This window comes from Nipponia nippon, unplaced genomic scaffold (assembly GCF_047370975.1).
Source record: "Nipponia nippon isolate SJK-2023a ecotype South Korea unplaced genomic scaffold, ASM4737097v1 scaffold_6, whole genome shotgun sequence".
NCBI lineage: Eukaryota > Metazoa > Chordata > Aves > Pelecaniformes > Threskiornithidae > Nipponia > Nipponia nippon.
Window position 1 is genome coordinate 69,320,394 of NW_028262380.1, and position 15,904 is coordinate 69,336,297.

At 38.2% G+C, this 15,904-nt stretch overlaps 1 protein-coding gene across 5 annotated transcripts in view; it reads left to right on the forward strand.

The window, feature by feature from the left end:
* The window catches only part of INPP4B (inositol polyphosphate-4-phosphatase type II B), a 296,620-nt gene that overhangs the window by 154,173 nt on the left and 126,543 nt on the right, over positions 1-15,904 (forward strand). For all 5 annotated transcript variants that reach the window (XM_087736750.1, XM_087736748.1, XM_009468757.2 and 2 more), the window contains exons 8-9: positions 3,737-3,787; positions 7,356-7,435. In XM_087736750.1, coding sequence (XP_087592876.1) covers positions 3,737-3,787; positions 7,356-7,435 — 131 coding nt within the window. The remainder of the gene's footprint in view (positions 1-3,736; positions 3,788-7,355; positions 7,436-15,904) is intronic.

Consider the following 15,904-nt stretch of genomic DNA (forward strand, 5'->3'; position numbering starts at 1 on the left):
GTGCCAACTTATTGCCAACAGCAATAAGTACTGGGAAGTCATTGGAAGCCCCTGGTGATTTGATGAGGTAAATCTAGAGTAACTGAGAAAAGGATCTAGCATTATTTCTTTGTAAAACTTAAGTGCCTTCCGAACATGGCCTTTAATCATAAACTGAAATGCAAAGGCTTTAATTAAGGGCAGGCACAAAAGTTTCAGTAATGATAATGATTCAGTCTTCTGAACTTTGACAGTGTGTGTGGATGTGGGTTAGACTGCCATGAATGACTGAAAGAAATGTTCTTTTTAATCACATACAGCTGCCTTATACTAAAGGACAGTTAATTAAAGCTGAATTTAGCATTTATGCCTAGAGCAATTTGACACTTAGATATGTCTGTGATAAATGCACTAGAAAGTATAAGGATAGCTACTCATTGCATATTGTTCTATACGAGATTTAAAGAAAACAAAATGTATCGTGATTCTCCACTCTAGTACACTAGCGTTCTTCTGGTATGACAAGCTGTGGTGTATACAAGATAGCTCTATGACTTTACAAACTAAATCACTGAAATGAATGCTTGTCATTAACGTTTTGCATTTGACCTAGGTTGCAAGCTGTCTTTCTTGCTTACTTTTTTGATCTCTTCATGCATCTCTTGTCTGGGAAGGTAAGGCTGTAATGTGTGTTATTCCAGGGAAGTTCAGTCTTACCCCAACTCTGAATAAACTCACTGTTCAGAGGTTTGCATTTTGCTCAGGAAAACGTAGAGCAAATAATGAGAAAACTGAAATTCTAACAGAATAATGGATGCATGACATTAAAATCTGCCTTTTTATTTGTATTTATATTTTGTAGTTTTAGAATACTATTGGGACCATTAGGGAAAAGTTGGTTTGTGACAAGGTTTTAAAAAGTACAGCAGGTAATGTACTGAGAGAATATTTGCTCTTTCAAATACTGTATTTTTTTATTTTTTTTTCCCTCTTTCATTTTGTGAATTGGGACTAGAGCTGAGTTGTTTCTTATGTTTTATATTTGGTTGCGAACTATCTGACTTTCTGTTTGTAATGATGCTTGCCTGGGCCTGTGTGAACATCTCCTAATGGGACTCTGATAATTGCAGTGTTCTGACAATTTCAGTATGTTTGGGAACTCAACCAAGAGACAACATGAAAGGGACGTGACTATAGCTCCCATATATGTATTCACATACACATATATGACTTTTCTTTTCAATGAATATTTTAAAACTGTTTCTAAAAAAAAAAAAAAATCTGCACACACTTGGATCCAAAAATCCAGTTTCCTTTCAAAAGAAATATATTTCAGAGGGAAGAGAGGCACAGTCTAATGCCAGTCCGATCAAACGCAGTACATTTATGAACATTTGGCTGTATGACTACTGGTTATAAAGTGGTTAAAACCAAATGAAAACAAACAAACAAACAAACAAACAAACATGTAGCTGAACCGACAAGTATTTTAGAACTGAAAACTTAAGTTTGTGAATACCTTTTCTACTCCTTTCATTGTGACACTAATGAAATTGAGCTTGGAACTGCAAACAAGCAACAGAAATTTTTTCCTTATTTAACTCCATTTGGAATTACAAAATCTGTTTTTGTTATATGGAAGGCTTATACTGTAGGTTTGTCAGGTTTTGACGTACCTTTCCACTTCTCTGCTGGGTTAGAAAAATAGAAATAAGTTCTCCTGAACTAGGACTTTATTCAGCAAAAGAAGGAATGAATATTCTGTGATCCTAAGTGTACATTTGATTCCATTGATTTCAATAAGCATAAAAGATATTGGGCTGCTTCTTGCTTTAAAGCACAGCTTAGTATCATCCAAAAACAATTACACATGTTTTAAAATACTTGCTGAACTGCTTCTGGGTTACAAATGCATCTTCCTATAAATCAGTGATGGAGAGGAAGGTTCATTCTTAAATGATTTGTTCATGTTTCTTGAATAAATATCCCTAATAACTAGGAAATGGAAATACCTCGCTTCCATGTTGGGCCAGATGTTATCTGTGTGAGGCTAGCATATAGAACAGCTTTTTATCATCTTAAAATGACGTAGAAGTTTTGGCCTGGCATTGATACCCCTTCTTTCTTTTGAGAAACAGATCTGCTGTAAGTTATTTCCCCAATTTCCCTAGCCCCCAAAAGGGTAAGACAGGTATCACCAACAAGGAAATATCAGTAATTTTATTTTCATTTGTGACTTGAAGTATTTACAGGTGAATTTTAGATACGAATTTTGTGTTGAAAATTTTGTACTAGTGTTCTGTAGAAAGCCAAATGCTTCGGAGTTGCTAATGTTATATTAGTGGAAAAAATCCAAATGTAAAATTACATCCAAATGAGGACTCCCACAATTTCTAAAGTATGCTGGCCCTCATTAAATTAATTATAGCATTTCTGTACTATCTTCAGGCTTTTGTGGAGAAAAAAAAATGTTCTCACTGTAGAGAATCAAGGGATAAGAGCTGACTGAGAAAAGCTATGGTTCTACTTTGTCATGTCTCTGTGGTAGATTTTTGGTTCGCCCATTCTAACATGTTGTATTTAGGATAACAGACAAGTAAAATTATCTTTGTTTTAAAGGAGGGGTTTTTTTGTATAGTAAGTTGCAGCTACAATAAAAGCATTGAGGGACCCATTTGAGGGCATGGGAATAGAATTCAAAATGAGTCTTTGGCTGACAGGTTTGCAAAATTAGGTTGAGTTTTACTTTGAAATCAAGCCAAAAATTTGTTCTTGGGGGGCCATGCTGTAAATGGATATCTGCTATTTAGACTAGGTAATCGAACAGATGTGAATGCTCAGTACATGCTTCCCTTGTGTGTTGCTGAAGCTGGCATCCTTTTACCAGCAAGCTAATCCAATGGGCTATTTTGGCTCAGGCAGACCATGTTAGAGGAGTGTTACAGAGGTTTTCTTACACTTCTTCTATCCCACTTTTACTGGTTAATCAGTACTCTGTTCTCCACCAACATTCAACAATAAAATTATATAGACACTAAATCCACCCCCCCAAAACCTGTACTGTATTTTGGGAAATACAGAAGTAAGAGGAAGTCAGGTTGTTCCATACTTTGCCTTGTGAAATGAAAGTGGTTGTGTACAATGGGAGCTCCACCCTGCAGAAAACACAGGGACAACTGGAGGCCCTGTGTATGGGAGAATACAGGGACTTTCCTTCTGTGAATGCCTACAAATACCTGTCACCTCAAAGATGCTCAGGAAGTGGTAGGAGGAGACAGAGCCGTACATGGTGTGAGACTGGGGATCGGATGTTTGTTGCAGATCAGCCTGCAAAGGCAAATACTTATTTGGAGAAAATACTTTTTAATGTATCCTGTGTTCTTTCATTCGTGGTTGAAAATTTTGGTTCCACATAACAACTCCAGATGAAGAATTCTGGCATTCAAGTTAGAGCCAGAGAGTCTGATTTTTAGGAAAGGAACAACTGAGCAAAGCCATTCTTTAGAGAATCAGGAAAGTTCAGAATGATAAATGGGTGGTGGCGAGAGCTTTCTCCACAGGAACCAGAAGATATTGTGCTTAAATTATTAATTAGTTGTTATTAAATTATACATACATATATACCTTCCTTTAAATTTATCTCCAAAATGTAGAAAGTATGAGGAAAACATGCACGAGCACTTCTGTCATTCTTACTGGAAATTAACAACAAAAAAGTAATGTTTCATTTGCCTTTTTTTTTTTCTTTCTCTCTCAGGTCCGCACCAGTGTCCTACCTGATCACAAGGAGCCAAGAGCAGATGTCGGAGTAAGCAATTTTTTTTCATTAATCGATTTCCCCCCCCCCCCCCCCCCCCCACCTCATCAGCAGACACAGACACACAATGAAGAGAAATGGTGTTCTGCCTAACTGCTAAACAGGAGCTGGCAAGCTTTTTTAATAGCAGAAGTTGGGTTAAATGAATAAAAAAATCAAGGCAGGAGTAATAGTCTCAGTGATTGATGTAATCCCATTCACATATTTTTTGAAAATCCTTATCAACTGAAATTATCCTGAGGCAAGCATAACTATCTAGACTTCCTGCTAGTGCCATACAAGCAATCTGGATGAGATTGAGAGCTTGGAATCGTGTTGCCTTAATGAGCCTGGCCTGTTGCCTTCTGGTTTTCATGTGCAGAGTATAAAAAGTTCTGCTGTAGGAGTTGCCTTTGGATTCACTTTAAGAATCGTAGAATGCTTTGGGATAAAAGGGACCTTTAAAGGTCATCTAGTCCATCCCCCCTGCAATTGGCAGAGACATCTACAACTAGATCAGGTTGCTCAGAGCCCCATCCAGCCTGTCCTTGAAAGAAAATTACACTGATGATATATGGAGGTATATGAAATATGAGATATATGAAATTACACTTGTGATATATGGAGGACTTATTTTTCTGTGTAGGTCTGTAGAACTTTTGGCAAAGGCATTGGGATGTCATTTCTGGCTCTGAGAAGGCTAGAACCTCCCAGATAATATGGTCACCTTAAGGCGGGGGGAAGTGTTGGTCCTGCTAGAGCTGAATAAAGGACTAAACACCGTCTGGTGCAGGTATCAGACCTATGTCTACAAACATTTAAAATAACTGGATTTTTAAATTTTTAGCCTACGGTGTTGACTTTCCTGCATTACCAGGGCTTCTGTGGCATAGTTTCCAGGACTTCAGCTAGTGTTTGAAAAATCTGTAGCTTGGCAGCAAGTTCAGTCTCAGTGAAATAATCGATGTGTTTCAACTTTTCATATAGCTATTATAGAGACTTTTCTCTTTGGCTAGCTGAGATTATTCATCAAACTACTCAAGGCACATATCTTAAGATTTATGATTGTAAGTACCCCACTAGCAAAATTACAGAGGAACATTATTCTGTAATTAGCATTACGGGAGCAGTTCTGTTTAAAGCCTACTTTTCAAGTCTCTCCAAGTCACATGTGCAAAGTTTGATTGGTTTGTAGCCTGCCAGTTCAGGCCCTAGGGTAGACTATTTGTATCTAAATCAGTGTGGAAAAAAAAAGTATTCTCCAGCATTGTTTTAAATTAGACCCCTTGGACATTAGCATAACTCTCTTCATTTGGGTCATGGGATCATTCACAATTTTATTTAATTTTGCATATAACTCCTAATTGCATTGTCAGGCAAAGAAAATTTTCTAAATAAGCATAAAAATATAAAACAGACAAGTAGTAAGTTGAATTTTTTAAGCCCATAAAATTATTTGCCTTTAATTTCATGACCCTGGAGAACTAGATATGACACTCAGAGATGGTTAGTGGGTACAATGACCAAAGCTTGTGTTGTGTGATTGTGTAAGAAAGCAGTGTAATTGCTTCTTAGCCCTGATCATGAGGACTCCAACTTAGGGTTCTTAAATGGATTTATAGTTCTATTGTGCTGCAGAAAGAAGCCCTAAGTGACCCAAGCTATTATGAGTTTCATTACAAATATCCCTCTCCCTCTTTCCAAATGGTAAGGTTGCAAATACAAGCACTCAAATGCCGTGAAATGCCAGAATAAAGGCTGCTATATAGACATTGTGCTGCGAAATGTGTTCTTATTGTACTAAGGAGGATATCCTCTTGTAATAAGATAACTAATCTGAGCTAACCGTGCCACCGCAGAGTTTTAGTGAAGAAACACTGTCATGTTGACTGATCTAAAGGAAGGCAGAACTGTCTGTGTGTTCACTCTAGCAAGGCTGTGCATCACCGTGTGTCACACCTGGACGTATTTCTTGTAAAAGTACATGTTTCATTTTGGCAGTGGAAACTAACCATGACCTTTGCTTGTATGGCTGTGGTATTTTTCTCAATATATTTCCTATAGGCCTTTTTTCTTCCGTACTTCCTGTTCAGCCCTTCCCAGATCCACTGTTTTCCAGCCTTCCCTAGACGCTCAGCTTGCGTCTTTTTTCCTTTGCTGCTTAAGTGCCAACCAAAGCACAGGAAATCTAAACCTGTGTCATTGATAGGAATGAGCCACAACTGATGACTTAGTTTACCAAACTGAAGACCTAAATGGAGAATAGTGAGTTGAACTGTACATTTTATAGGCAGGAAAACCTATCTTAGTGTAGAGCTTTATTGTTAACATTCAAATACTCAATATCCAGCTGGTCCTCCTGAAAGAAAGCAGGCTGCAGGGTTTTTTTTACCAGAGGAAGTTATGCTTCTCAGTAGCAATAAATTCTCTTCTCTTTTTCCCTGAAGGGGAAAGTTGCTCTCTGCATGCAGCCTGTATTGACTCAGAGCAACTTGATTCTTCTTGAATTTGTATATCCAAGAGCATACATAATTTACCCTGGAATTTTACTTTGCCATTCCAACAGTGGAGTAAAATTAGTATAATGTAATAAAAACAAACTTTGTGTACTACTTATTGTTTTCTTGCAAAAATGCAATATAATCTTATGATCTCATCATAATTTATTCAGAGCAAGTGATATTGAGTTGCATATTTGAAAGATAAATGGATAGAAGATGGCTGTAGACTGTTATTTTCCTTTCCCATTGTTCCCAGGGCAAGGATACTACTGTTGGTCAGGTTGACCAAATGAGACTTTGAGCCATGTGCAGTGGGATATGATCAGAGGGTAAAAAAATAACCAAAAATCAAAAGAAGATGAATTTGTTTTCCTCTCTGCACTATTTTCTTGATGACGTGTGAAGCTGATTTTGATGAAGAAGATATAGTGGTGTAGCTTAATTTTAGACATTCTAGTTTCATTAGCACATTTCTCTGCGCTTGTACTGCAATGAATAGGTCCACCTTACAATGGAAATAAAGGAAACAAGTACTTACAAACACTGCCATAAATTAGGGGAATAGAACATTTCTATTGATAAACTTGCGCTGAACTGAGTGTAAAAATACCTTCTCAGCAGATACATTCATATTTGGAATACATAGATGGTAGTGCCTAAGGCTTGAGGAAAAACCATAGCAAGAACAACTTTGGTAAAACACTGAAAACTTAGCGTTTCTTGTAATCTAGAAATTAGAAATATAGAAAGAAGAAGATGCCAAATGCAAATGCTTGTACTGAATGAAAGTTTTCCTCTGGCTGTACATTTTACAACCTGTATTTTGTCAGATTGTCAGACTGTTCTTAATGAAAAATAGAGAGGTTCCTGCCCGTAAAACCAGAGTTTAACAATTTACTGATGATCATGCTACAGATGCGTTAAAAATTTCTACCGGATAGTGTGTCAAACTAGTATTTTGGAATGTAATATTTTTCTAGGTACCAAAGAAAGATTTCCAAGTGTGAGACCAAAAAATAACAATTAAAACTTAAAAAATTAATAGAGATGTTATCTTTTCTTTCTGCTTTGTTTTGTAGCGAAGCTTCCTGGGCTGTACAACTTTTAGAGTAGGAGACTTGGTAAAGTCAAAGGAGCAACAGTTGACCCTTACCCTCAGGTAAGTGTTTTCCTCTATTGTAAACCGTGTGGAGTTAATAACCCATGGCATTTGATGATTGCTGCTTGACTGTGTTTGAAACTCCATATTACTTCGGGTATATTAGATGTCAACTTGAAGTGCTTCTATTTCTACCATGCACAAAGTCAAAATTAGATACCAGTTCTTTAAGCTGGAGCTTGCTGTGTGTCAGATTAGAAAAGGTTAGTAATTTTTTGGTATGATAACCTATGGAAGCATTGCAGGGAACTTGAAGTAGGGGATGTTCTTTCCAAGTTTCCTTTAGAAAGGAGCATGAGGTTCTCGGTTTCATTTGCTGTGTGTGGTGTAAAGAATTAACACTGTACAGTTTGCTGGTTTGGTTACTGGGCATATTTAAAGACAGTGGACCTAATGACTCAAGGCTTCTCTCATGTGAAATTGGTTGCAGTCTCCTAAACTCATTGTTACGTGCAGCCAAACTCAAATGGCAGTGGGGTGAGTGATGTACAACTCTAATCCGTGACACAGGGTACAGCGCTGCAGGAAGGTCAGAGCCAGTGTTCAAAATTCAGGGCTGGGCTGAACAGATATTACTTAAACCCGTGCACTGAAGAAAAAAATCCAGTTTTCACCCCTGATACGGACTTGCGTGACTTAAGATGAATCAAGATACAAATCAAAACTTTTTGAACGTTATGGGAAAAATCTGAGGCAGTGATTTTCAGAATGAGTTCACTGGACTTCATGTAGTGCAGGGATTTTGTTGAGCTGATTTTTGCAAGCACAATGGAGGCTTATTTGGGATTACTGGGTAGGTGCAGGTAAGCTTCACAGAGTAACTGCCCAAGCTCACCATGTTTCTACATAGGCAAAATTTTGGGAGGAAAGAAGCTGTGACTAGGAAAACGGAGACACTGGTACATGTTCTGCCTGGGATATTGTACATAGGTGCTGTAGAAAAGTTGTGTTGCATTCTATTATCCTGTGCGCGTGAAGCCAGCCTTGATTTGGCTGAGGGCCCAAATTACAACCCATTCAGTGATGTTGTGGTACTGTCACTATGTCAAGGACACTGTGTTTTTTTTGAAATCGAAACTTCTTGAAGTATTTTGGTTTTATTACTGCATCTGCCTTCCTATTATAACAATAGTAGTTGCATACATGTGTGTAGTTTACAGGGCAAAGTTAACAAAATGCCTTGATTTTAATTTCTCCCAAACACAGAAAATACCATGCCGAACAAGCAGATAACTGTGTTTTCTAACAAACAAAACTGATCAGATAAAATGTAAACTGGCTACTCTCTATGGAAATGTATGGCTAGATAAACAAACACCGACTTAGTGTTTGTAAGAGTCTCTTCTTACAGAATTTCAAGTTGTCTCAGGTTCTTTGGGACAAACTTTGCCTCTCTGATTGACATACTGAAAACTTGATCTGAAAGAATGCCTCAGACAGGTGCCATAATAATTGACAGAATGTAAAGTTTCAGGAAACTTTGAAAAGCATAAGTATTTTGTATTTAACCCATCTAATTTGTAAAGCAGAAGTTCAGATGGATAACTAACAAGCAATAGATGACAGATGGCTAAGTTAGTTTCAGCTGAACCTCTAAGCCTTTTCAGATTTGCTTCTAATTAATATTTTTAGTCTTGTATGTCCTCTTTGTGCAGCTAACATTAGAAGACAAATATTGTACCAATTCAAATTTGCAGATACATTAAATGGTAGGTTCTAGCTGGTTGGATTTTTTTTTTTTTTAAAGAAAAATAATCCTAACCTTTTAAATGTGGGATTGTTTCCTGATTATGGCTATTCAGCAGGACAAAATCAGTAGAAATTATCCACATTTCTTCAATGGCAGTTTAACCAGAGCAGACTAGTAATCTAAACTTGCTTTCCTCTAATTGCCCTATTATATTAGTACCCCTCAGGAGGATAGGGGATGTACCAGGCCCTTGTCAGAGCATGCAATTCTATTTAATTCCTGCTGATATACTTTGGATGGGAGTTCACCAGGGAGTGCCTGTGATTGAGGTACTCCTCTGTTAGATCTGAAGTAGAGATTTAAGGATCCAGAAATAGCTCTGTGGTGTGCCCTGTAAATATTGGTGTAATTATAGAATCTGGTTACTTTTGCACTGTTTTTTTTCAGTTATTATGTCTTGTCATGGTCTTTCTGAGGTACAATGTAACAATATAGAAGTGTTTTTAAAGGAATATTCTTGTATTTTTGTCAGTTATTTTGTGGAGGGCTGGCATACATCTACAGTTCCTTGCTGTTGGCAAACTGTGCTCTGCTTTTTCCCTTTCCCCACCATTGTACCTTAATAGTGACCAGGGGCACAAGTTACAAAACCTCTGCGAAAGAAGTTTTTGTTTTGATTGTCCTTTCTTCTCTGTAAAAGTGCCCTAAACTGATGGCTGAGTCTTTGTTGTAGATGTGTGCACCTTTATCTGATCATCAAAACCTGAACAGGTCGATTTGTAGAGTTGCTTCAATGCTGACAATGTACACAACTTATATTAGTAGAGGAATTTAGTTACTAGAGACTCGGGATTGCAGTTTCCAATATGAAATTTATAAAAACAGAAATGTCTTCTATAGACTTGAATTTTCATTTTGCAATGGTAATGCAATGCCACTTGCTTCCAGCTTTCTCATAGGGTTGTGATGATGAACAGGATAAAATGGGCTATTGAATAAAACAAAAGCTGTATTCAGTAGCAGAATAATGTTGACTATATGTTGCAGTGTATCCAGTTTATAAAAAAAAAAAAAAAAAAAAAAAAGGCAAGCAGACATCCTTTTTTATTTGTAAATGAGAGTTAGGTATACTGATTGCTATTTGAGTAATTAATACTGGTGGGTTTTTTTAGTTGCTTTACATTTTAAATTCGGTTTAGAGGATCTTTTTGCCATGCCTTTCTCTTAAGCATAATGTGGTTCTTTTGCTTTGGTTGAGGTCTATGGCCTTTTGTACGGGGCTATCAATTAGTACTTCCATTAGCTGCTTCCCCTGTGGTGGTAGCTTGCCCTTCTTCCAGGAAAGTGCTCTTTAGCTTAGGTGATTTTGGTATGATTTCCAATAAGTTACATGTAAGAAGCAGCGAAGGAAAAAAGATAATAGTGCTCTTTTGTGCTTTCTGTAAAAATAAGGTCCATCTGTCTGAGATGCTCCTCTTAGTAGACAGTATAAAAGTGTAGGTAGTCTACTTCAATATGAAACTAGGGTAGTATCGGTACCACTCGAATCCTTTGGCCCCTGTAAGCAGGAACTTTATAGCGATGCAGCTAACCATACAAAAACAAGAACTAGGATGGAGTGCATGAATGATACAGATTATTTGAGAGAATGTGCCTGTGGATGTTTGTCAGTTGTGTACTGTACAGACTTTCTTTAAACATGTGGCCGTACTTGACCCCTTGGACAATATCTATTTGTCTATCAGTCTGCTTTTTTAGCTGTCTTATTTTTATTAATCTTGGGCAGGACCGAACCTCTTTCCTTTAAATAAAGGAGATAAACCATAGTTATTTTTGGAAAGTTCAAAAAAATAACTCCAAGACTCTATTAAAGAAAGTCCCCCCAACTTCCCTCCCTCCTAACACTGTCCTCCAAGCACCTTGTAGTTCCTTGGGCCAGAAGACACGTAACTGCACTTCAGTAGTATTTACATTCACAATGTTTAACTAACTAGAGAGAATTTGAAAGCAGCAGTCATTAATGTACATATAACTTCCTTAGCAAATGATGACTATAAAATACTGCATGTTTAGCTGCTTTTCCCTATTAAAATTCAGTACAAGTCTGCCTACAACTAGTTTTACTTGGTCTCCATGCTGACATTGTTCCTTGGCTGCTTCTTGTCATGTCATCCGCCCCAGGAGGCAGGTGAACAACAGCTTGGCTTTATAAGCCACGCAGATCTCCCATGCAGTTGAGGTGAAACTTGTTTTGACATGAAGCTTAATCAACAGTACATTGAAATAATGAAAACTGAGAAGGAATTGAACAGCAAAAAACTTTGTTTATTTACCTTAGAATGCAACAGAATGTTATTTACCAGTGGAGTTGTTTAAAAATGGTATTGATTGCAATGGACTGCACTGTGAATTCACAGAATAAACATTTCTATGCAAGTACAATAGTTTTGTGCTTGCATATTTCAAAACATACTGCATCAGTGGAGAACATGACAATCTGTATGTTAGTCTGTACTAATTGCATTTATTGTGTATTATGGATTGGAGAAAGGGGCTGCCTGCTAGACTGAAAGTCATGCAGTTTGCTTTTCAGGCAGTCATTCACTTTGTCATTTGTAGTTAACATAGCTATGCAAATACACAGTCTGCTTCTCTTTGTGTTCTTGAGCCATTGTTTTTTGGAAGAAAGGTATGGCCATGGGAACCAATTAGCAGGCCTAAATTTGCATATTCAACATGCAGCAATGAGACTTGATGAGAAAAGCATTATAGGCAAATGGCTGCTATTCTCAGTCCATCTAGCTCACTTGCTTTTGCACCACTAGCTTGTTACCTTCTTTATCTCTGGGTGCCTGGGTCAACCTTTTATTGTTAGAATTAAGGCGGGCACATACTCCTGCTGCTTGTGATGGTGCTGGCTAGCTTCTTCCCTCACATTTGAGGGAACTGATAGTAACCTGGTGATCCTTAAGGAAATGGGATGGTAAGGAAATCCATGTGTATAATAAACTTTAAGTTAATATTAGAAGCATTAGTAAGTAATTGTGGTTTTAAACCTGAGCAGATTTCATGACGGCTTCAAAAGTCTCTGGGTTTGCCTCAGCTAGTAAAATAACAATGTTGCTTTCAACGCTGACAGAATTATTTTTTTTAAAGTTCAAAACATACTGTTTCACTCGGAATCACCTCCACAAGATTGGTCAGAAGATGGGTCTTTGGTGACTCCAGCTTAGGTGAGTGCGGACTGTCACAGGATTGTGGCTGTGGTAGGTGGAGCGAGCACTGCAGTATGCAGTCATGTTGGACTGAATAGTTAGGGATGGACTGAAACATTGCCAGCTTTGCTGCTGAATGCATCCTATGACACTGGATTCTAGATCTGGTTTAGAAATCACTCTTCTAATACTTTTCATTGGTCATATTCCAAATGCAGAATGTGGGCAGATACCAGCCAATTGGTGCTCCTTCTGCCAGGCTGCTGAAAAAAAATCAGCAATTTTCCAACTCCATAAGCCAGCTGGAGTTTGAGCCATATATGGGCTTCTTCACATTGACACTTCTTTTTATATTTATTGCTGTATTCCCCATCCCCACTGTCCCTATGCAGGTTTGTCAAGGTGCAGTCCTTTGTCCGGTGGGTCTGTAGTATCTCTTGTCTTGTGACTGTAAGCAATTTGATGCGGGGACAGTCTTCACTGCACCATTTGAGTGCAGAGTGCGCTTTGCAGCTTTATTAAACTACGGCAAATAAGCTGGTTCTATCATAATGCATTATGAAGTATCCTAAAACCAATGAATTATTCTCCTGATGCTCTGTTGAACGGTGCGTATGTGTGAGATTGTCTCGTCCTGTCTGTCCAGGCAAATGGCATGAAGTGTATATGTGTGTGTGCGCACAATACTGTTTCTGTTAGTGCAAAGTAAAATAATACAGGTTTTTATCTTATTTAAGTGTGAGCACTAGGCTTTTTTTATTTTTCCCGCTGCATCACTTCTGTTTCTCACTTCTAATTTTCTTTCAAGTGAAATTTTAATCTCATGATGCTGCTTGAAAGTTTTAAATGCATGATGTGTCTGTTGTTTGAAGACTCTTATGTGCCAGTGGTATTTTAAATTCACCGTGTCTGACACAGCTAATGATGGTTTCTCCCTGGGCATTTACAGAGCTCTTTGTTGATTTGTGTGCCTGTAGCATTCAAAAGAAACTTTGGTGGTTTTTGTTTTTTAGATTGTGTTTTCGTATTTCTGTGTGGAAAGATAAGAGAAATGGAGGAAGGAGTACAACTACGATGCACCGGTCCCACTGTTTAGGTTTATTCTGTTGCACTACCTTCTCTTGCAGATACTGCATGTTTCAGGCTGTAATATTACACATGTATTAGACCACAACAGGAGTGATTTTGAGAAGAAAATCATTGAAAAAATTTAAATAAAGTGAAATTAGATCCATCATATTTTTTAAACATGTATGGAGAAAGCTTCCAAATACATATCGCTACTCATGCAGGCAAGCCATGCGGTGCTTGCTGCCGAACTGAGGCCAAGCCTCTAATAGCAGCAACGAGGGGCAATATTTAGTGTTCTAAAGAAAGGGAGAGAAGGACTGAGAAAGCATAACTGGCATTTCCATTTTTATTTTGGTTTTATGCCTTGTTGGCTTATATCAGTTCATTTCCAAATTGAGCCCTGGTTTGCTCAACATTTGTTTATACTCTTAATTTACTCTGATGTAATTTTAAATCAGATCTGGTTTATGTAGGTCAGTCTCAGACTTGTAGGTCTCTTTGACCTTAGAAAAATGTGTTCCCTAAAAAAAGGATGAGTAGGATTTTACTTTTGGAAGTCAAATGAATGCAACGTTTTCCTTTCAGACCAAGGTAAACAGCAAAGTGCTGTTGCATATTTAAGTCAGCCTGGTAATGAGGTCATCCGCTTGACACTTTGATCAGGACATGTTACGCTGTTGAAAAATTTTCAGTCTTATAGCCACACGCTTACTCTGATTTTTAAAGGTATATGTGATTTGCTAACATCTGTTGTATTCCCTTTCTCCTTGGAAATGCTGTAGTCCATTTGTTGAGGTAGCCTAGTTTGCATGCTGGCTTGACGCAGGAGGGAGAAAACAAATGAAGGCAAACCACTAAGCTGTAGCAACTCAGGGGGATGTTCTTCATTCAGAAGACACTTAAGTTATTCTCATGCATTTCGAAATTTTTATGTATTTTTGCCATAAACACCCCTTGGTCATTGAACCCTTCTTCTTCATTACTTCTCTTTTGTATGCTTTGTTAATTAGCATAGGCTTCTTTGGTTGCAAGGCTATCTGGAATGGGTTCATTTTTAATTTTATTTTATTGTCAGTAATGAATTTGGCTTAGAGCAAATGAAGTAGTGACACGTGTAAAATATGAAGAATTATGTGTATTTTGCAAGGTTTTATATAAGAACATATTTAATTTGTATGGTTGCAAGATGAGTGTGTTCTACTGAGTTGCATATTAAAGCATAATGGTTGGCAACCAAAATAATTATTTAAATTTGAAGCTGGGGGGTAGCTATAGTTTGAGACTTTACTGTAAAAAATGAACGTTTTGATTTAGCACGATAAGTAAGTATCCATGGCTGAAAAGACTAACGTATGTGCTTAACTTCAGTCAGCGTAAAATGCTGGCATACTCTGACTTAATTAAGGCCTTACACTGCATGCAGAAATACAGATTATGTAAAATTGTGGGAGCTCAATGCAGAGACGGGGTCCTCATGCCTGGGGCATGAGCAAGGACTCTGGGAAAGCCTGCACATGGCAGAAGGCAGCACGGCAAAGCTGAGCTGGGCCTGCCCTGCCCAAGAGCGGGAGACGATGTGCTGCGTGTCGGCGCGGTGCTGCTCGGGGGCTCTCGGCGCCTGGGAGGCAGCGGGAACTGGTGCTCAGAGTCGTGCTGTGCCAGCCGGGCCTGGGGCGGTACCTCCGCGTAGTACCGCACCATGCACACGGCTGTACCAGCGGGCCGGCGCTCGGACTGCTGCCTTTCTCCTGGCTGGTGAAATGAGGAGAAGGGTGTTTGGGGGATTTTTCCTTTCTTTACTAATATAATGTGAGGACTATTTTTTGAAGTTCTGGAAGGGCGTCTTTTGAATAGGGTTTTGATGTTTTCCTGTGGTGAGGATTGCCCTAGGAACGTGGCAGTTTTTAATGGAAACACTTTTTTCTAATATTACTGTTTCTGAAAGTCATTTTTTCTTTTTTATTGCCAGCCCTCTAGTCCCTCTTCTATGTATTCCTTTGTCCTGCTTCATCACTTTTCATCTTCACTTCTGAGATTATATACAGTATTGCCCCAAACCCATTTGTTGTCATTCTTCTTCCTCTCTGTGCTTTTGCAGTTCTGCTTAACTTATTCTTGTCATTTCTTTTTGCCAATTTTTGCTTGGTGGCTGTTGTTATACTTTCCTCATTATTATTAAATGATCTGTTACCCTTCTTCCCTTCCTTTCCTAAAATCCAGCTGCTCAGAATAAGCCAGGGGAGATAGGTAGTGCTGTTAACCTTGGTATTTTGCTACCAGTGAAAGCTGAGAAAGCATTCAGTGTCTTTTTGGAGTTTAAACCCTTGTTTCGTCCAAAAGGTAGTGAGCAGTACTCTTTGATCGGAGATGTAAATGTGAATTGCTATTTATTTTTGCCTGGTTGGAAGTAAACTATTTGCAGAGATAATAAAGGAATTCACCTGGATAATACATTATCTTCTCCCGTATAGTTAAAGAAATGGGACTGATTCT